The following is a 23,167-nucleotide window of genomic DNA, read 5'->3' on the forward strand; positions in this document are numbered from 1 at the left end:
GTTGTCTGTGTTGCATATTTGCACATGTGGTACAGTTTAAAGGAAAAAAAAAAAAAAAAAAAAGAATATCATCACACAGAATTAGTTTTAAGTCTTCCCTAATTGTATTTTTAATCATAAGATTGGTGGCATTTACCTTTCATGGTGTCATTTTACTTCTCATTTTGTGCTTCAAGCGAGTGTTCCCCAAACTCAGTGCTGCTTCAAAATGTTTAATCAAATGAAAATGCTTATTTTCCATCACTGGGTTTATAGCTACAATCATGACAGATTAAAGAAAAAAAATTCAAACAGTTTTGTGACAGCAATGAAGAACTATTTCAAGTCATTATATGCATTTTAAAATTCATTCTGTGCTTTAAATACAGTGTATTTATCTACATGCACCATGAGCTCTTTTCAAGGATATTCAATTACTCCTTATTTCCAAAATCTAAGATCTCAAAAACAAGCTGGATTAATTAAACCTTTTATTTTCCACATGGAGACATCTGAGACTGCTCAGCCTTCATGGCTTCCAGTCAAGAAGGGGCAGTGCTCTAAAACAGGGAGGTGAGGATAAATATCTAGTTAAGGAGCTTAAGTAGTAGTGTGAAAATAGATGGATAAAGAGACTTGAAGAAAAGGTGGGAATTTAGGGGACAAAAAGAAAAAAGTAGACTGGTCTTCTTTTATTCTGGTCACAGATATAAAGAAAGAATATAAAGAAATTTCAATATTTAAAAGATTTGTGCAAGTGGGACAATCTCAGTTTTTAACTTTGTTGTACAATTGTTCAATACTCTTGAGAAACTGTGTTCCATCTATTATTAGTATTTAAACTAGAATATTAATCTTTTGATTGGAAAATTTACTGTAACCAGTGATGGGACTGTGTTTTGTGGGATAACCCACAGAGCCCATGCATCTTTCTCTCATAGCAAGTGCATGTTCTTGGAAACTGAACTTTGCCTCCTGCATGCAAGAACAAACAGGGTCTCACCAAAAATTAAAGCAAGGGCTTCTGAGCACAAGGCCGTTCAGCTGTCAAGTCTATGTCCCTTGGAGAGAATCCTTTGTACAGAAATGTGTCTGGGAAAAGGTAAAACCAAGGAAACTGCATCAATGTTTGGTAAAATCGAGCATCTTGCCTTAATTACAGCAGCTGCCACTGTGGCTCTGTGCTATTGCCTGTGGCAGACAAACTCCTAAAACCTTGACCAGAAATGTAGATGAGGCTTTGATAAAACCTTACCAAAATACAGTTTTTATCAATTTTTCTAGACATGTGTTTAGAAGAAGGCAGAACTGAGCACTTTATGTTTCTAAATTCTTGGGGTGTGTCACAGGCACAGAGAGTCCTTCTCTTCTTCTGCAGCACATCAGCTTAATACTGCATGAGCCAAATGAGCTTATTTTGAGGTTTATACTCAATAGAGTTATAAATTATTTGATGTCAATGCAGGGCTTGTGAAATGAAAGCAAATATTTACTGTACCTGGCAAACAAGGAGGTGCCAATCCATCTCTGTCTCCCGTGATGTGTTTAAGCTCCGGGCACGCCGCCTGCTCAACGCTCAGTAAAGACCCAGCTATAAACAGCTGGGGAAGGCACAGGTGTGAGAGCTAAAAAAAAAACACTCTTTTTTCTTCCTGTTTTTATACTTGTCAGTTCTGTGAGCTCACTGCTCTACATTTCAACCTCCCCACCTCTAAAATACCATCCTGTTGCTGAGTGCTTTGAGAAGGATGACAATTAATGAGTATTTGTTACGAATGACTGATTAGTGACTGGATTTCTATTAGGAAAACCTGAAAAGAGGCTTAATAATATCATCCTTTTCAGTCTTTTTACCCTGTGAATTTCTTAGCTCTCTTGGATCACTGACTTTGTTATGTGGCATTAGAGAAAGCATTTGAAAAACAGCTGCTAATAAAGCACGTGTGTATTCTGCTCTCATGGCTTCCATTTCTGTGGAAATATTAATATTCTTCAAACAGAATATGTTCCCATTCAAATTGAAACAAAGATTAATGAACATCTCGTGATGACCAGTGATCTCTTATGACAATGGAAGAGCTTCATGTCCAGTTATTTATTGCTAAAAATAGCTGGTGTTTTCATAGATATATGATGGCAGTGTGCAGTTTAAAATATTCTGAGCATTGATTTGAACCAGCTTATCTGTTTCTGGATATGAGGATAGCTGGATATCCTTAACAGATTAGGAAAACACAAAATAAACACAACAGCTACTGCCCTTCTGAGCTGCTTCCTTCAGTTTAGGCTACTCCTAAGTATGAAGAGAGCATTTTCTGCAAGGTATAACCTGATATCTGGGATTTCTAACATCAGAATTTATTGGAATTTTTTTTCTTCATTTAAAGAAAGCTGAATCATTTTTATCCCTTAATATTTCAGAAGTTGAGGTGATAGGGAGATCTTTTTCTGTCCTGCAAAAGATTTTCTGTTCTGTTTTGAAGTGAACCTGGGAACTTTCACAGTTACCATGAAAAGGGAAATGGCCACAGGAGACCATCATATAATGTCTGGTACTTCCAAATTCAAGTATCTCCACTGCTCCAACACACCAGACACGTGTTTAGCCACCAAATATTATCTATTTGAAGCTCTTTTTCATTGTGTAAATAAATAATTGTCATTAGAGAAGGTTATTGTCATAACCTGTTTTATTGACTTTGCTCTCTCTTCTCTTTTAAATAGTAATAGAAAAGTTTCAGAAGGAAATGTTGGGCTGGGTTCTCTGATGTAGAAGTACATGGAGATTTGAAGAACTCATCAAGTCAGCCACAGATTTTTCCCAACCCTTGGGGTATCTGGTGAACTCTGCTTCATCTGATACACCCCCCAGAAAACTTCATGTGATGCTGAAATCACTGTGCTTGATAAAATATTAAAGCAAAATCCTTAATGCAGAGTAATTAACCAATAAACCAAATAAATGCCCCACTCTCTCCAGTAAACACTTTTTTGATTTAATTTTTCCTCAACTTTGGAATTGTCCTTAGATTTTCAGCTGTTATTTAGATACTGAGGAGAGTGATGCCTTTTCCTAGACATGTTCAATAGCATGATATAGCAATTTATTTCCTCTTTACAGCTGTCTGATGCTTGTAGATTAGATGTTCCAGCCTGGGCTTTGAGTGGCAGAGTTTTGGGAGCATATGTTGAACATACCCTGACTTATTTAATTGAGTTCAGCTCATAGCACAGCCTCAATTACTAGTTTAATTAAGAAGAAGAAAACAAAAAAAAAAGAAACAAAAAAGTAACCAAATAATAGGAGAAAAGATGGAGTTTTGATTTATAATTGAGTGGTGCTTCTGTGTTCAGAGTTTTTGGGGTTCATCACTTGTGTGGTGAGACCTTGTCTGACTTCACAGGGATGGGGACTGGATCTCAGTGACTTGGGAAGCAATTAAGATTTCCAAAAAGCACTGAATCCCAGGGGTTAATCTTTTTTATTGGTGTAGGTTTCACAGGGATTTGGGCACCATCTGATCTGCTGTGCTGATTGTCCCCGCTGCTGTCTCCCCATTATGCTCTGACAAGTGAGCACCTCCCTTGCCAGGTACCATCAAGAGCAGGTTGAATCAAGCAATTACTGCTTGCTGAACACAGGAACAGCTCTTAAGGAATATAAAGTAGTGTCCTTACTGCTCTTCAGTCTTCCCTCCTTTGGAATCAGATGTGAAAAGACCAGGAGCAGATCTTTCAATAAGGCAAGAAAGGAAATGACTGCTCTGCAGCAGGTGGTGGCTGTGTCCCAACCCAGCTATCTGCTGCCTCTCCCCAGAGGGCAGTGAGGAGTGTGAGTGATTATAAAGTGCTGGAGGTTGTGAGAGGATTCACTGGGGATGTGTCAGAGGAGGACAATTATGTTGAAGCAAAAGGGAGGGGAAGAAAACCCCAAGTTAATCTGTGTTCCCTTCACCTCAGGCTGATTAGAGTAAATTCACTTATATTGCAAAGTAAGTATTAATTATATTGCTGGCATCAGAGAAAAAGAATGTAAAAAATATGTTTCATTAGTGGTGCCTGTAGAGTATTGTTTTTATCTTATAATCAGGCAAGCAAACAGGCAGTGCCCTGCTCCCCTCCAAACCCCACCAGGCTGTTTGCTGATCCACTCTCGCTCATGTCAGTGTATATCAGTTTTGTCTTAAAATAAAGAAGTAAAGCCTTCCTGACAGGTAGGCACACTGTGGTCTGCTTTCAGGCTGTCTGCTGCAGAGGGAATCTTCTCCTCAGACTGCATCAGCTGCTTTAATAAAAGTATTTCCATCAATACCTCTTGGGTTGCACATGCAGCTGCCTTCCTTGTGCAGCTTCACCTCCTCTCCTGCTGTCCCTCAGTACATGAGATATCAGGTACTCAGCATTTGCATTGGGGTTGATATTGTTTCTTCTTCTCCTAAAACGAGATAATTAGTGAATTAATAAAACAAATAAGCAGCTCTAAAATGCAGTTGTACTCACCACTGTGTGCCTGGTGGCCTGGAGAGTTGGGGAGCAGTGCTGCTTTGAGCAAGGAAAAAGTGATTTAGTGATGCGACCAAAAGCCTGTGAGACTGAGTGGCAGGAATCATAAATATGTTAGAATTCCATTTTTCATATAGTATTAATGACATCAGCCATAACTTACTTCTTTGAGTTCTGAAATTGTCTTGGAATTGATAATAAAATCGGTGAGGTAGTCAGCTATCTGTTCATGCTGGCATAACCTAACTGCTTTGCACATTAATTTAGTCCTATACTTGGCCAGAAAAGTATTTTTATTTTATTTTTCCTGCAAGTCTTTCTTCAATTTTTTTTCCATTTTAGTAATTTTCAGAAATTGTCTTCCTAGCTAATTCTGTGTGAGGTAGGTTGGCATTTGAAACTTTATTACAGAGATGGAGTGTGCAGCTATCACTGGGGTGTAAAAATCCCCCCTTTTTCTCCTCATTCTGCTTGGAACCAGGGCTGCCAATACATCTCTACATTTCTGGTGTTGCAGAAGAATAATCAGGAAGTAGATTTGTTTGCTGGTTTCAAAATTGCTTGTGAAATTCCTTCCCTGAATAAGGAAATGGAAAAAAATAAATAAAGGCATGGATTTGTTGCATGTTGCAGAGGAAAATGTGGGGTGGGGTGGTCCTGTGTGTCCCATTCCTTGAAACATGGACAGCCCAGGAAAGAGTGGAGCAGGGCAGCAGGGGAAGTGCTAAAGTGCCCTTTATTTTTCTGTTCTGTTAATCATTTATGATTTGTGACTTTCTGGAATTCTTTCCATGCTGAACATGCTACAGCCCCATGCTTTTATCCCCAGAGAACAAGGAGGAGTCAAAATCTCCTAGCAGAAAATGCCTGATTGATATGAATAGATAGATAGATAACCCAATAATCCTCTGAAATAATATTTATTTTGTTGTTGAATATCGTGATCAATTTTCCCCATGGTTTTGTGGATTCTCTGTGAGGAGGCAGGGAATTTATTTTATTTCTATCTCCATTTGTTTGATTTCGGCTAATCCTTTCATCATTTTTGTAAACAAAGCATAATTTTTTTGCTACCACATTTTTCCAACTGCTTAAATAAATCTATATCTATATCTATCTATCTATATATATATGTATATAAATGTGTTTGGAGCAGAAGTGGATGCTGTGCCTCTGGATCAGCTGACAGCCTCTTTAATCCCACAATTCCCACGTTGCTTCTTGCAGCCTCTTTTTTAATTCATTACTTATGTTCACAACTCTGTAACAAGCACAGCGAGTGTATTACACATATGGCTTTTCTATAAAGTACTTTGTCATGCCAGCACAGGTTTTCACTGCTCTTCAAATGACACAGCTTCGTGTGGAAAGTAGCACAGCAGATAGTTGAGTAAATAAGGATTATTAGAATGATCCGCTCGAATGAAAAGGGAAATTTCAAACCAATGACTGAAATAAATAAATATATGAATATTTATCACCTTGAGCATTAAAATACAGAACCTCCAGCAATTTACTGGAACACTCCAGTCAGTATGTCCGTATCATTACATACCACCACATACTGAAACTTTTTTGTCTTTGTAGTCTTCTTGGCACTCAGTAAATCTTTCAGGAAAAGTCTGTGAAAATGTTTCCTAGCTAGACCCAAAATGAGGAACTCCTTTTGGCAATTATTTGTATAACTTTTTTGCCAAAGTAGAAACTTTTTAAATAATGTGGCAGATCATCGATGGGCTTTAGTTGGGGGACCTTTGGAAGTCAACATGGAAATATTTCTATTGTTTATATATTTGTGTTACAAATCTGCACTCGTTGACTTTAAATCCTGAATATATGCACAGCTTTCTAGCAGCTTCATATTAGTTCTAGTAATTAGGCACTAATTACTAGTGGTATCATAAATAATTCTGCCTTCCCACTAGGCCTTGCTGCTGTAAATTAAAGGTTAACAGATCAAGAATAAATTAACAACAGTAAAAGCACAAGAGCCTTCTCCATGGTGGAATAAAACCAATTTTGTTGACACTGAACTGAAATTAAGTTCTCTTTTGTAGTGCCTTAAGAAAAAATATCATGAAGATTTAAAGAGTGTGTGATCTCACAAGAGATACAATAATGCAAATACAATACTTCCAACTTAATTTCAAATATTACAGTTCGGTAAAAATCCTGCTTTGCTTTTCCTTTCTACTAACTTGATAATTTGTTGCATATGATCTTTGTTTTAGACAAGACTTCTGTTTGGTTTTTTTTTTCTTAAATATAATTTTAATTTGCAAGTACATTTTTGGGGAAAAAATGACTAATTTAATCAGTAGTTACTGAGGAAGCAAAACTACCTATTTTTCTTACTGTCAAATGCCAGGATGGAACATGGGAGCAGGTAATTCACTTGTTGCTGACATTAAATAATTCTCCATGGAGGAATTTGTAGTAGGAATATTTGTAGCTCTGAGTCCTGCACAGAGATGTGCCATCACTGAGCTGGTGTGGAGCAGCAGCATCCAAACCAACCTCTGCAGCAGAAAATATTTGAAATTCAGAAATATATTTGAGTATTGAAATATTTCAAACATTGAAAAATACTTGAAACATCAGAAATTATAGATATAAGTTCTAATATTAATTTCAGAACTCGTTGCTTTGCTAAAAAACCCCACAAACATTAAAGAACAGAAATTCCTAAACAGGAGCATCAAAGTTTTGGATGAGAATCTTGGTCTTATTTCATATTGTGCAGTTATAATTTGGCTAGGTATATTTTTTTCTTGAGTATTTCTCATTGGTGTTCACCACTGGAATCATCAATTGAATTGGAATAATTTAATTACTAATAATTCTGCAAAGTTTACTGCATTACCCCAAAGGAAAGGCAGGATACAGATCAGTTCTGTCCATTGCTGCCAAGCACAAGCTGTCTATTTTCTGTTCTACACTGTGATAAATAGCCACTGGCACAATTTAAACCGGCTCAAGGATTTATTGTGTTAGAAGTGTTTGCTTGTGGAGATCAAATATTAAATGGTTTTGCTCCTCTTTGGCATAAGGTAAGATCATTAACATCCATAAACTTAATTTGAAGTAATTTTTTACACAAATTAGAATTTATATAATGTATTTGAAATATAAATTTCAGAATTTTTTTGTCAGAATAGATTTTTTTTACAGCTTTGCCTGTTTCTTTACCCACAATCATCTTCAGCTTTGATGACATTGATGATATTTAATGACTTAAATTTAACCTGAGAGCTTTGAGAACAGGGGCACTGAGGGATGTACCAGCACCACTGCTTCCCACAGCATGCAGAGAAAAACAGAAAACAAACAAACAAAAATGACAAATAAACCAAACAAAAAACAAGCAAACAAAAAAACCCCCAACCAACCAAAAAACCAAAACCAACAAACCAACAACAACAACAAAAATAAAAACAAAACAAAAACAAAAAAACCCACACAAACAAAAACCCAAAGCACACCTCAGATGAGAAGGAAAGAATAACCCAGCATCCAGCAGCAGCTCCCACAGCAAACCTGCCAGCTTCCAGCTGTGTGCAGTGCTGGGATTTTCAGAGTTTGAGGCATCATTGCATTTAACAGACACTGATACAGCCTTCCTTGAATTTGCTGGAAAGGAAAAAAAAAAGGATCTCCATCCCTTTTTTTGACTGCTAAGTCATCATAACTTAAAATCATCAGTTTTCAGAGCCTGAAGCCTTTGGGATCTAAAGTCTCAATGTAATCCTGGCCTTTCTGCAGGTCTGCCTGGGAAGGAGCCCTGAGATTCCTAAAGCTTGCAAACTGTGGATTTTTGATTAATTCAATGTAATCCTACATAATGATGATGATTGTAGCATTTTCTGCATAAGATGGATGAGACAGGTTCTCAAATGCCAGCTATTACTGACATTTAATCTGGTATAGGTCATCAAATACCATGGTGGAAGAACCGTTTTAATTTATTTTTTTCTCATTAATAATACATTTAAAAGAAATTAATATTGCAAAAATGTTTCCTTTCTCACTGCTTGTCACTAAGTGAAAAAAAAAGTTGGTTGACAGAAATCACAGAGTTGAAGACAAAGCATCCTGCACTGTGATTGATGCTGGTGGTGTGGAAAACAAGATTTGAAATCCCTGACACACGAGGTGGGCCCATTTTCCACATTTCCTCATGCCAAATGCTCCGTGCAAGCATCACTTCTCAGGCTGGGATGAAAAGGGCACGTCTCAAATCCTGGGATGGAAAAGGCCCTGCAGAAGTGGGGCTGTGTTTGGGAAATGATGGCCTCCTGTGTCCACACAGTCATTTTTAAACAAGGACTTGCTGCTGGTGCTCTCCTGATTTTGAGCCTGAGCTTAAGCAGCTCTAGAGCAAAATTTAAACTCTCCAAAGTCCACACTGCTTTAGCCTGAAGCTCCTCAGGCTGCAAGTCAAACACAATTTCAGGGATCATCTTCATTTCTACCTTTATTGCCCAACAATCACTGAACAATTAATGGAAACTTCCCCCCTCGCTCCCCAAAAAAATCCTATTTTCAAAGTAATTTTTGATATTGTCACTTTTCAACTAAGGGAAAAGGTTATTTATTAAGTGGAAAAAGCAATAGTCTGACTGCATGTAATAATATCTTGTGAAAATTAAATACCTTCAGGAAAAGTGCTGCATCTATTTCTTCTGTGAAAGAGCTTTGGTACAATAGTAAGGAAATCTGAAAATCAGAGTATGAATGTGTGTATTCTGCTCTGTACATAAAAGAGTGCATGTAAAGAGTATAAAAGGTCACATGGCACCATTTTGATGCTCCAGAAATCATTCAAAGCAGAATAATCAAAAATTGCACATTAAAATACCTATCTCAAGTTGAGTTTCAAGGCTAACAAATATATCAGAGCCTGAATTGCCAATAAAGAAAGAGAATTTTAATTTTCTATGGCAAAATTATTTCCCTGCATCTTGTACATCTGGTAAAGGAGTGGAAATGAGCCATCTTATCCTCAAAAATAAATACTCAAGATAATCCAAGCACTATTCATCATCATGTTCCAGATTTCATTATCTCTAGCATCAGTGTGTGGTTTGAATGTAAACATATATTTTATAACTATATAAAGTCTGCTAATTTTTTTTTTTTTTTTTTTTTTTACTTTAGGGAGGGTTTATATCTACTTTTTAAAACTATGATGGAGACTTCATGGTATTGTTTAGATGTCACATTTAAAGTCTATTTAAATGTTGATATAAAGCCATGTAACATGGCACTTTTGTTTCTAAAATGAATTTTTTCAGTGGATCAGCACATTGATTTGGCACAGCTGGTTTGTGATCAAATGTGAATAATCAATGTTTCTTTATTTCTATTCTAATTGATGAGCTTGTAGTTACACATGGGGAAGCACATTTAGTCTGAAAGGACTCTTAATTCCAACTCTCTGCATCTGATTTAAGTCTCAAACCTTAAATTTTCAGATAAAGTGCAATAATCTGACAAATAAATACTGATGTTCAGGACCCTTAATGAATCCAGGAATACATCTGCAATGTGTCTTTCATTTCAAACTGACAGTTATTAAAACTTGGCATCTAGTTATGGAAAAAAAAATGTGGCTGAAAAGGTAATATTTGATTTACTTACTAAAATTTTTTATTGGGAATAAATTCTGAAAATTCAGAGAGCATGCTTTTTATTCAGAAAATTACTTTGTGCACAAAATTACTCAAGGTAATTAGATTATTTTAATGAAAAGATATTGAATTGTATGTAGACAGAAAGCAGGTTTAAGCAGGTATAAATTTGATGTATTCTAAGGGATGCACTTTTCCAAGCGTGCATCCCATTGCTGTAGTCTTGATATGGAAAAAAAGAAAAAACAGACAACTCTTGTGCTGAGAGTGTAGAACAAACTTTCTGTGCAATTTTATCCACAAGCAAAACCTGGGAGCTGAACTTCCATTTCTCTGTGTGTTTGATTTATTGCTGTTATAGTCCAGATGTGCTTTTTTGAGCGTGTACAGCCACAACTACTCATAAATGGAGCAAGAAATAGAATATGGTAGGATTGATATTGGTTTATTGCATATTTACATATTTTACATATTCCTCTGCATAGGATGGAGTAGAGCTTGTGTGAGAAAATTGCAGCTGTGACAAAACACCATTAGAGAATCTCAGGTGTGCATAATTCTGTGCTACATCATTCCTGCTCGACCCAGAGATGGCAGATGAGTGCACAGGACAAGCATCGCACCCTCACCCTGCAGAAAAAGCATATTTGGGTGGAAAAAGGAGGGGCAAACACTTTTAAGGATTATTATGAACTTTATGTATATTTGATTGACATCCCTAAGACAAAGCAAAGGCTTTTATACCCTCTGGAGTGGAAGGGATCAAACTTGAAGAATAACATGCAGAATTGCTAAAACAATTGTGGTGTACAGTCATGAAAATATACTAAACAACCATCCTGACTTAGCAAATTACATTCACTTTATAACACCTGAAAATTCACATTTCTGTGTCTGTAAAGAAATGGGGGGCTGGGGAGACCTGTTGATGGCAAACCAATTTAGCTTTCTAACAGGCATGATTTTATAGATATGGATGATGGACAGTTTAAAAATAAACAAATAAACAAACAAATATGATAACTTCTGTTTTTAGCAGTGAACCAGATTGGCTCTGTTTTTAATCCACCCCCAAATTCTCAGCTACTTTCCCTATTTGCTGCTCAGGCCTCCACCACTGTGTCTTCAAATAAGAAAATTTTTGTTTGAATTGGCGAGTTCCCTGTAAAGAGAAGTGTATTTCATCACAAATGTCCCCCCTGGGGGCTGAGTTTTGCTGATTTTTGCCTGTTGTTGTGCAGCAAGCAGTGAGTGGAGCTGGGCTCTGCCTGGTGAGAATGAGTTCTCTGACTGGGTTTTACTTTAATCTGCAGCTCGACCCTGTGCTGCTTCCTGCCTGCCACTAAATTTGCAGCTCTCCAGGAGAAGAAGCCATTATTATTTTACTCACAGGCACTCAGAGCTAGATTTCCAAAATGCCAGGAACATTTGGAACGTATGTCCTCCTTTACAGTGCAGAAATCACAGAGGAACTTTAATAGAATTTCACTCCCATGCAGCACAAAAACATCCACTCGATATTTCCTTCCAATATCAGTTTAAAAAAAAAAAAAAAAAAAAAAAAAGGCACTTTTCTGGAGAGCCAGAGTTTCTAACCCCCCAAAATAGTGTGGGAAATGAAGCTCCAGGTGATAGATGCTGCATTGTGCTGGAAAGAAGCAAGAAGAGGAAGGAGAAACCCAAATACCCAAATCCAGTGGTATTTCAGTTCCTCCTCTGGGGAAAAAATTCACTTTGCCCCAAACCTGAGAATTGCTTTCAATATGTGTGTGTGTGTTCTAGCAAACTGTGCTCTTCAAGTTCCTAAAATCTGCCTGGGCCATGGATGATTTATTACCAAAAATGGGCCAAATCTGAGGGTGGCTGATTTCTTTTGCTTTAGAAGTGGATGAAAATGAAAACTGCTGAACCCAGAAACCAACCTAAACATCATCCAAGTTAAAAATGCTCCTGGACCATGCTGTAAAGCTTGTTATTAATTAAATGTGATGTAAACTAAATCGAATCACATTCAAATTTTTAAAAAATGTAGTAGAAATCAGATACAGGACTGTGTGGCAGCCCCTTCTGAGAATCCAGTCAGTGGGTCACCTCAGCATAGGCTGTAGGAGAACCCCAAGGGTGTTTTCACACAGTCCTTTTAATTAGCTGTTTTGATCACCTCCTCTGAAGAAAGTTCCTTGTTCACCACAGTCTCCACAATTTTAGTTATTTTATTTGTCCTACAATAAATTGGTGGTGCCACTCAATGCCAGTGCTGTTCTCATTATGTTTGAAACCAATTAAATTTCTCTTAATTCCAATTCAAACTTCTTTCCCACAGAATAACCCTGCTCCTAAATTGGTAAAAAAGCCTCTAACCTTTTGTGACTTGTTCATTTTGCTAAGATAAACTGAATATCTTTAGTTGCCTTCTGTCTTGAAAATGACTCTCTCAGTGTAATTTCTGAAAATTAAACCCTGTCCTTTCTGTTCATAGTTCCTGTTGAGATGTGCTAGGAATTACTTTATTGTAGTTAGGTCTTGTCCATAGCAATAACTTTGCCTAAGAAAGCATCCTCTTTTTCTAAACATACTTTCTATAATATTCCATTATTTTTTGTCAAGGAGCTCTACAATTGTGTATTTTTGTCCCCTAAACTCTGATTTTGCTGTACAGTGTTTGGTATCGTAGGTGCATTAGAAATTAGCAGTTTTCAGTTATGCAAGTGCCCAAATGTAGCTTTACAAGGAAAACAATTCTTTCTCAGCTAATTAAATAGGTGGAAACAATTATTTCTCAGTTAATTAAATAGGTGGATTATGAACGAGGTGACTGAAAGCTTGGAAAACAAAAGGAAGAGAGGAGAGAAAAGGTTCTGGACAAAACCGGTGGTGATAAGGGATTTGGCTGAGCTAAGGCAGTAACTATCCTACAGATGTCTCTGTAAAGAAAGAAAAACAGCCCTTTTGAGGCCCTCCTTACTTATTTTTGAGGCTTGATAATGAAGGAAAGATGAATCTGTGACCCCTGGGGTGAGAGCAGGGACTGGGAAGTTCACTGTCACTTTTGTCTCATGGTTACAGTCTTTTCATCTGGAATTAGCTCTATTTGGTAACATTTATTGCTCTTTTTAATCAGTGGGTTTGTCAGGGAGGATTATTTTAAAAGGCTGGAGATTGTCACTGCTCAGATATGGGCAGCATAGTGCCTGTGTTTTTACTCCTAGCTGGAACCAAACTGTCTGGAAAAGTTACTTTTTAAGACTAAATTGTTAGACTGAGGAGGGCGTGTGGAATAGAGGGAGAGTTTAAATCAGCAGTGTAATAGAGCTGTGAAAATAGCAAATGTCATCCAGGGGTGGCTGAATCTCCAGCTGGTGCAGAGAGGTTGCTGGGCTGTTGTGCAGACCCCGGTGAACTCTGTCTGGAGCAGCAAACCCAGAGCTGGCCATGCTTGTTCAATCACTGACCTAAAATTGGAATAACTGCACAGGAGGGCAGCAGAAAGAGCCTGTCTTATGAGAGTCTGCCTTGCCTTGCTTATCTCTAGCTGCTGGGCAGAGGGAAAGAATTTGATTTCCATCTAGAAATAGCTCTGGAGAGGAGGACAGGTGAAAATAAGCCAAATAAACTGCTGCAGAAATCAGTCTGTGTAATTCAGATATCACCATTAGTTATTAGATGTAGAGTCCTAACTGCTGGGACCACAGTGAAATCATTTTGGAAGAGTCAAAACAACTGAATACTTTTGATTTTAAATGCCTGCAAAACACCAGGAACTGATGAAGAGTTCCCCTTTTTGTTGTTTAACTCAAGGCAGGATTCAGAATTTCCACAAATTCTATAGCTTTCAAAAGATAACCTGCCTTAATAAAATTCAGTTTAGTGCCAACATTTTCACTGTTGCAGCAGCCACAATTAGCAATCAATTAGCCTGGTTGGCAGTGTCAGGAAATGAAGGCTGTGATGGACTCAGCTCTCTGCCAGCCCCGGTGCTCTGAGCTGGGCTCTGCAGGGACCTGCCCTCGGTCAGTTTTGCTCCCAAATTTGCTCTGGGAATGGATAAAAGATTTCCTTGCCCTTTGCTGAAAATGGAGAGGCAAACCCAGCACCATTTGTGAGCACAAAAATTAGCCTTGAGCTGAAATAAATGCTGTACAGTGCATCTTTTAGAGCTCCCAAGGCAAAGGCAATACAGTGTAATTGTGGGTCAACTTCCTGTGTTAGAAATGCAGTTCTGCTTTCAACCTCTCTCTAAAAATCTGCATTAGTCATTAAATACAGAATTGCATTTAAAGATTACACAGTAAAGCATTTAATTTTCTTAATTTAATTTTCAGAGCACTTTGATCATGCAACAGCACTTAGGGAACTACTTTCTTGTTCTATCTGTTGCCTCTTCCTTTAATTATAAAGTTTCATTGTTGTCAGTCTCAGAGAGAATAGTGATTTTTAGAGTAAAAAGAGTGTCACTTACACATGAAGTCATGATAACTTGCATAAATGATGTTATTATAAGACAGATATTGAGGGGAAAAAAGAAATGACCCCATATTCCACAAAGGTGGAGCAACCTCTTAAATTCTTAAATATTCTTAATTCTTAGATATTACTTACTGAATCTGGTATTTACATTACATACAAACATTGTATTTCTTGTCTGATCTACATAGATGATCTTGTTGTAAAAGGCTAATAGTTATTTTTTTTAACTTTTAATTTAATCTGTAGAAATGTTAAATTATTATTAAAACTGAACACTGTGCAGTAGCGCCAGTGTGAAGTCAAACTTCAGGTGTTTGTAACTGCTGTGCTCTGTCTGGATATGTATTTACATACATCTGTATGTTTATATATTTATTTATATGTGAATGTCTGATCACAGCAAGCCCAGTTGGTTCTATGATTCCAAAGTGAGCTTTATTTGAATTATTGAATCTTGAGGCACAAAGTTGCATTAAATAACATAAATCAAATCCCCAGAAGTACAGATTGTTGTCTGGAGTACATGTAACGTTTTAACAACTTATTTTAAATATATACAGGTGTTGGCCTTGTTATTTCTGATTATATGAATGCATACATAAATAAGCATATATACTGCTATATAAACACTTTTTTTATTTATGTTTTCATTCCACATTACTTTTGCTTTTCAGGCATGATTTTTACTTTGCAAATATTCCGTGCTATGGACATTTTGATTTATATAGACCTGGATGTTAAGTCTGTGTTTTTAAATGTACTCTTAGAGTACAGCTGGGATAAAGAATGACAATGAAAGACAGGACAGGAATTCAGAATTATTTTGATTAATAGAAATCCCTGTCAGGAATGGAGTTATCCCTCAGGAATGTTATAGGTAAAGTTTATTCTGCCTTATGGCCTGGTGATGGACTACATGACCTTTCAAATCCTCCTCCAGCTGTATTTTATGATTCTGAGATCAATTCATTTTGGCATTTGACAGCTCCTGCACATAGACTATAGATGATTCTAATGCCTTTACTTTTTTAAAAAGTTGTTGTGTTGTTGGCTTTTTTTACATTTTATTTTTAAGTTTTGCACTTGAAACACTTTACCTCTAAAATATATTCTTATTTATTTGAAGACTGAAAATAAAGGATATGGGTTTCATTCTGCTGTTCAGCAAATAGCCTAACACTGGATTTTTATGAGAGGTTATAAATTACTATAAATTACTACTATAAATTACTGCTCTGTCACATAAAGATATCTGAAGTCTTATGTGCTATTGATCCAAAGTTATTCCCATAAGTGGTAATAAATAGGAGATAATTCACTTCATTTGGATAATGAAATCCTGGTTCTCAAAGTGGTTTTAGTAACATTCAGCCTGGAATCAGATTATTCTTTACAGAATGTTAAAGGCACGGCAAGGTGGTCTTCAGCCTGCAAGTGTAATTTGTTCTCACAAACAGGTAATCCTGTTAAAATATTGTCAGGTTAATCAAAATTGATTTGCTAAACCCAGTGGATGCTAATCAAGCATTGGGTTAGGGAGTTTTAGCAGCAGTTGTAAGTCTTTGATGGTTTCCCATTATTCCTGAATGGAATGACTCACTGGATTTGTGGAAGCATTTTGAAGCTGAACACCAAGGGTGGAGACAAATGTACTACAGACTAAAGGAGCTCCTTCAGAAATAGATGTTAGAATATCTGACAGTGGGGATCCCTGTATTTGTTATAGCTTGTGTGCAATAGCTTGTATTCTCCAGACAACCTGAGTGCTTTGTGCCTTTGTCACAGTTGCCTGTAACTATTTTCTACAAATAATAGTTAAAAAATGAATTTAAGCTTGTAATTTTACAGTGTTACATGGTGCATCTGTTTTGTAACGAAATGCATTTAGAACTTCTGTGCTTTACATATGAAAGATAATCCTGTGTAATTTTTAATTTGTTAGAAGATATGGTGAATTTAAAAAAAATAATTATCAGTATGGGGTATATAGGAAATTGAAATGACAAAGAATGAAAACTTCCTTTTTCCAGAGCCAGCACCAGCTTTGCACTCTGCTCACACTCTTTAAAACTTACAACATCTTATTTTCTTTCAACAGCAAACTTTTCTTTACAGACTACGGGAATGCTGCCAAGGTGGAGAGATGTGACATGGATGGAACGAACAGGACGTGGATAGTAGACTCCAAAATTGAACAACCAACTGCTCTGGCACTAGACCTTATCAATAAATATGTGTACTGGCTTGACATATACCTGGAGACTGTGGAAGTTGTTGACTATCAGGGGAGAAGGAGGCAAACAATAACTAAAGGCAGACAAGTAGGTATTATTTGCAAATCAGTAAAAAGTACTGATATCAATAAATGAATGCACATAGTGCTAGCAGCTACAGGAATTTCATAGTTTTTTTCCTTTTTAGTTCTCATGTGTTATAATTTAAAAGATCCATCTACATGCTTTGGTTAATCTGCAATTTAGCAATTTTGCAACCCATGAATATTTCCATGCAGTGTCTCATTAACAATGCACCCTGTAAGTCACTGTTGTTAAAGACTTCAGGAGGGAAAATCAGAGGTGGAAAGGTGCAGGGAGATAAATCATTAATGACAAGATGTCCTTACCCACTCAGGAAGGAGAGACTAACAGGCACAATAATGTGAAATTGAATAGCAAAAGCTGTTCACCCATTCAGACTAATCTGGACACCCTTAAATCTTATTTTTGTTGGTGGCAATGATGGTTTTCACAGCTGATCCCAATGTTCAGAGTCATAAATACAAACTCTGAGTGTGAGTTTTAGAGCAGGAACATTTCAGTCCATTAGCCTGGAGAGTGGAAGAGTTGTGAGTTTTATATAAATCCAGGGAAAATCAGCAAAAACCAAACTGTTCTGGTCACTCCCTGAACTACCAGGTGTGGGCACCCGGTTTGTGTATATTTCTGCCTGAGATTAAACAGGGGATGTAAAAATGTGTAAGCAGAATAAACATTTTACCTGTTCTTCTGTCATTTGTTGCTTTCAAGTAATCAGTGTTTAGCAAGATGCAGCTGGTTAGTCTGTTAACTAAAAATAGGCAGAAATGTGACAAAAAGCAGTCTAAGTGGTGGTTTGGCAAAAACCTTCCTATTTTTGCCAATCTATCCCCTGTCTTTAACCAGCTCTGGAACGAGAGGTCTTGAAAACTTTGGGGATTTTTGGTTTTGTTTTTGTTTTTCTAAGTACCATTTTGAAGTAGATATTTAAAAAGCTAAAATAATTTTCAGAAATCATTAACAAATACTTTTAACAGGCTCCTAACTGAGCTGTACCTGTGTCATAGGAGAGATGCTTGTTCTTCCTCTTCTTTCTGAAATGTAGATGAAAAAGAGGATACTTTATCAAGTTCAGAGGGATTCTTCTCCTAACTAGCTAAAAAATGAGATCTCTGATTTTTGATCTGGGTGAAGGGGATTAAAAAGTTTGATTTCTCACTATTGTCACAAATGGTACTGATTGTCTTTCTACTCAAATGAAGAATTGGTAGTTTCAGTATGTTTTGTGCTGCATATGCCATGACCTAGAATGACTGTTTCATCAAATTACTCCTCATTAATCCAAGGAAACAGCAGACCACGAAACTGTTCCCAAAAATTATTAGGGACTAAAGTTTATTGTGTAAGTACAAACATGTCAAAGATGTGATTTCCAAACAAAACTGGATTCTGTGATTGACAACCTGGGTGGCTTTAAAAGGAAAAGCCAGTAATGTTTCCACTCATGTACAGGATATTGCTGGAAAGCTTCATGAGATGTAGAAAACCTAAAAAATTAAAAAATAAATACAAATAATTAGATCATAATTAAATTATAAAAACCATTGCAAAATGAGCCACATACTTTTAATAGTTTTAATAAAGAAAATCCCTCATGGAAGTTACATGATAAAGATTTAAACTGAGTGGAAATGGAAACAGGGAAGAAAGAATTATAATTCAGGGAAGAATTCCACAGTTTGGTACAGATGTGGCTTTATTTTCAAAGCTGTTTTCTTTTTCATCTTACTATAATTGCGTTGAATTTCTATTGGGTCTTAATCAAATGCTTGCAATGATGTCAATTATTATTCTTTTTTCTGGGTGAGGACAGAATACAATGGCAAGACTTGGGCAGCTGTGGTATAATTTCCAGAATGACTGAATTACTTGATGCATAACAAGGTTTTTTTGTTTGGGTTGGTTTTTGGTTAATGTATCTCTGAAATTGGGAGTGAATGAGATAAGTAAATACTTTTTGGTGAGCAATTGAATGATTAAAGTAATAAGATATTCAACCTGTGACTATCTGAATGTCTGCCAAAAAATTTTTCTTTTATTTGTTCAGTTTTCAAAATTGCCAGTGAGATATTTTACATTTTCTAAATCTATAAATCAAGCTCAGCCTCTAAATTATTGACACTGTGTTTGAGCTGTGATTGTCTAACTACCAGCTATTATGTAATTTTTAATCAATGTACACAGACCCATCAAAGATTATCACAATTTTAGAATTCACTTTTTCATAAACAAGCACTAACAAGTGGCCACTACTATATTTGGAGATACAAAGGGAACACAACAGAGCTGAGAGAATTTGTTTATGTCTCATGTACTCAAGAAAATATTCATCAGGTATATCTTGCACCATTTGCCCTGATTTGACCATAAAATAATTGTAAACAGTGGATCACTTCCACCTATGAACTGTGTTTTAAATTTCTGAGTATGCTGTATTTATTAGTTAATAATAGTTAATTTATCTTAGTTACTGTTAGTTAATGATCATTAGTTAATACTAATGTACCTGTTGCACTTCATGAATGTAGATTTTAATTTAAAAAACAGAGAAACTGGGCAATTTGTAGAGTAAAGGAATTTAGATTGCTAAATAACTTAATTTTCTACCTTTCTTCTAAAAGCTTTTCTAATTATAAATTTCAGACTACAAGAATGTGAACTATACTTTTAGTGTATTTTGTGATTATTATTTACAAGTACTCAGAAAGCCTTTTGTGCAGTTTATCACATACAATCCACAGCAGTGTTTGACATTTACAACCCATAGATATGCCTCAAATATTGAGTTAAAATAATGATACCATTTGTTTCTTTTCCAGATTAGGCATCTTAGTGGTTTGGCAGTGTTTGAAAACTATTTATATACAATTAATTCAGACAACCTCAGCATATTACGAATAGACAGATACAATGGCACTGATGTTCAGGCTCTTGCTAGGCTGGACAATGCTAAAGAGATCCGTGTGTACCAGAAGAGAACTCAAGCAGCAGGTAAGATCAAATTTCCTCTCTCTAGAAAGCACAAAACCAGATAATAAGTGGTTGTGCAGTTCGAAAGGTCCTACCAGAAAATAGTATCTGAAGATGGAATTAAAATTTGTCCTTTTGACGCATCTTTCTGTTCCTTGAGTTTTGTGTGGTTGTTCCACTCTTCCCGTGTCTCTAAGCTCCAACTCAGCCCTTTCCAGACAATTCAGTTTGGAGAACTGCCCGAGAGCCCTGCTCTGCACGTTCTGACCCTCAGCATTCTGAGAGTTTAACACCTTCAGGCTTGTTGGATGTCCAGTGTTGTCCACATGCTCTGGTCTCAGACCTCAGAGATTCCTGATATCTCTGGGAGGGTTTTTCAGACAGAACCCACATCTCAGGTGAGCTCCTGTCTTTGGGGCTGCCAAAAAGGCACAGAGGTGTGGGCAGCTGAGCTGCCAGCACAGCCCTGGTGAGAGGGAAATGCTGGCAGGGTGTCCTTGCTTTGTGTGAATATCAGCTTTGCCATCTGTGAAAGAAATCTTCATTTTCATCTAGAATGAAATAACTGTTTTTTATCTCGGGATTTTTTGGTAAAACATCAATTTCTGAGGTCTGTAGTCCTGTATGACTGTAATCTGTTCACATCTTTTTTGCATACAGAACATCAGTGGGAGTTCTGGGAAATTAGTGCAAAGATAGCAAGATCCAGAATATTTACCATGATGCTTTATGAGAATGTTTTTGGCATGGCTGATAACAATAAATCATTGCCATGACTGCTTAGACAGAAAAGCCAACACATCAATTCTCAACGTCGATGTTTCTAAACAGAATGGCTGCTTCTGAAGAAGTTTCTGAAGTGGCAACAAACTCTAAATTGATGTAGAGTGGGTGAACTAATTTTCACCCTGGAGCTGAGGACATTGATTTGCAGATGTCAATGTCTGAAGGAGGCTGTAAAGACTCTTTCTTTGCTATTATCATCCCTCTCGTACTCCTGAGGGAGTCAGAGAGGTTGAGTAGAGGAGAGACATGAGCACAGTGTAATCTTTTATTACATCCTGTGATTACTCCACTACTCCTTTAGTTTTGAATGGACATGTTTGCTCCTTGTCAAGATTCTCTATAACAGCTGTCTCAGCTTGGTGGAGTTTCTGTATTACCTTTAACCTTATCGACCCTAAACCACTTGATTGCTTTATTTTAAAAGAAACAAACCTGAAAAGCTTGAGGTAAAGTAGGAAGAATGAAACATTTTTTGAACTAGAATACTCTTTTCTTCTGGTTTAAGTCAGCTTAGAAAATGTAAGATAGCCCAGTAGATACTGCCTTAAACAGTAAAAAAAAATAATAACAAAATTAGGCTGCTAATATAGAGCCATGCATTTGGAAATATGCATTCAAGGATAAGGAATTATTTGACTTCAGCTGGATTTATATCCCAGCTGTACAAATCTGCACCCCATCCCAGGAAGTGTTCAAGGCAAGATTGGATGGGGCTTGGAACATCCTGGTTTAGTGGGAGGTGTCCCTGCCAATGGCAGGGGGTTGGAATAAAATGGGCTCTAAGGCCCCTTCCCACCCAAACCATTCTGTGATTCTATAAAATGGAAGAATTCTAGAAGGCTTGTTCTATTCCTTAGTTTCAGCACATGTGTCTGCCCAGAAAGGTGCTGTGTTACTTTGATTTTTAAGATTTTTTTAAAGCCTTCTGAATTTATATTCTGTTAGAGAACTTTCTCACACAATTTTCTGTAAACAACCTATTGTTTTGCATTCCTTCATAGGGGTGGAGAAACTTGATGTACTAGCAGTTTGTTCAATATCATTGGAGAGGTAGCACCTTCACTCTCCGATCCACTGTCACCTTTGAAAAAGTATAAATAGTAAAGTCAAAAAGTAAATTCTCCCCTTTTCACCTTAGAATAGCAGTGGCTTGTGTCGTGCTTTCACGTATCCTACAGTGACAGTGCTGTGAATGGAGTAGAAGGAATACCAGACTGTGTGGGCAGGGGATGCACTCTGTCCTCAGAAAACCCCAACCACCCACATGAACCCGAGCACCAAATGGAAAAGGGGAGAAGTGCCAGCTCCCCCAGGGAAGCACTGCCCAGCAAATGCTGTGCAGGAGCTCATTCACCGTGGGCTGATTGCACACAGCCACGGGCACGGGGCATTATTAGCCTGGCTTGGAGATCATCTTTAAAAAAACACCTTTTCAGCGGTAATATTCTGGAGTTAGATTTCTCGTGACACAAATCCCCTTCCTTTGTATTTTCCCTCTGTCTGACCTCTGTCCATGCTGATGTAATTCAGTGACCTGAGCTTTTTTCCTTGGCTGCAGTCAGGAGCCACGCGTGTGAGCCGGACCCGTCTGGGACGCCGGGGGGATGCTCCCACATCTGCCTGCTCAGCAGCAGCCACAAAGCAAGGACCTGTCGCTGCAGGACCGGCTTCATCCTGGCCGCTGACGGCAGGTCGTGCAAAAGTACGTGACAGCACCACGCTCTGCCAGCCAGGAATCACCCAGGGGTGCTGCTGGGTGTCCCCTAATCATACGGGCTGCTCTGGGGCGAAGTTTGTTTAAAGTTAAATTTGTGTGAGGCAGTATTGTTTGTTTGAATTCAAATGTTTATTGAATATTATCTATATTATCGTCTCGCAAACTGTGATTTTTAGAATGCTCTAACAAACTAAAAATAGAGCTTTATTTTTTAATAAAATTTTTAAAAGACAAACTAAGTAAAAAATAACACATTTTTTTTACTTTTAACCTAATAAATAGTTACTTATATAACGATATAATATTATATATCTATATATAATATATAGATATATTATATATGTCTATTATAGCTATATTATTATATATATTATATCTATATATAGATATATATTCTATCTATATATTATATATAGATATATATTCTATCTATATATTATATCTATAGATATATATTCTATCTATATATAATATCTATATATCTATATCTCCATACATCTATATATATATATATTATATATTATATAACTATAATAGAGACCTTTTATTTAATTTCAATTATTATTTGTAATTTTTATTATAATTTAATTATAATTTTTTAATTACAATGCTACTTAAACTCATTTTAAAAAAAGGGAAAAAACCCTAACTTCTTTCCTAAAACTTCTATTTTACTATCTTACTATCTACTATATCTTACTATCTATTACTATATTCTAAAAGCTTAAACTCTAAGTTTTCCACTATATAATATTACACACTTTTTACATGTACCTGATGCCTTGTTCACATACTCGTTT

At 36.7% G+C, this 23,167-nt stretch overlaps 1 protein-coding gene across 2 annotated transcripts in view; it reads left to right on the plus strand.

Moving 5' to 3' along the window:
* The window catches only part of LRP1B (LDL receptor related protein 1B), a 627,450-nt gene that overhangs the window by 381,594 nt on the left and 222,689 nt on the right, over window positions 1-23,167 (plus strand). For both annotated transcript variants that reach the window (XM_077784902.2, XM_085584138.1), the window contains 3 exons: window positions 16,678-16,900; window positions 19,714-19,885; window positions 22,209-22,352. In XM_077784902.2, the coding sequence (XP_077641028.2) occupies window positions 16,678-16,900; window positions 19,714-19,885; window positions 22,209-22,352 (539 nt within the window). The remainder of the gene's footprint in view (window positions 1-16,677; window positions 16,901-19,713; window positions 19,886-22,208; window positions 22,353-23,167) is intronic.

Source organism: Lonchura striata, chromosome 7 (assembly GCF_050655825.1).
Source record: "Lonchura striata isolate lonStrDom1 chromosome 7, ASM5065582v1, whole genome shotgun sequence".
NCBI lineage: Eukaryota > Metazoa > Chordata > Aves > Passeriformes > Estrildidae > Lonchura > Lonchura striata.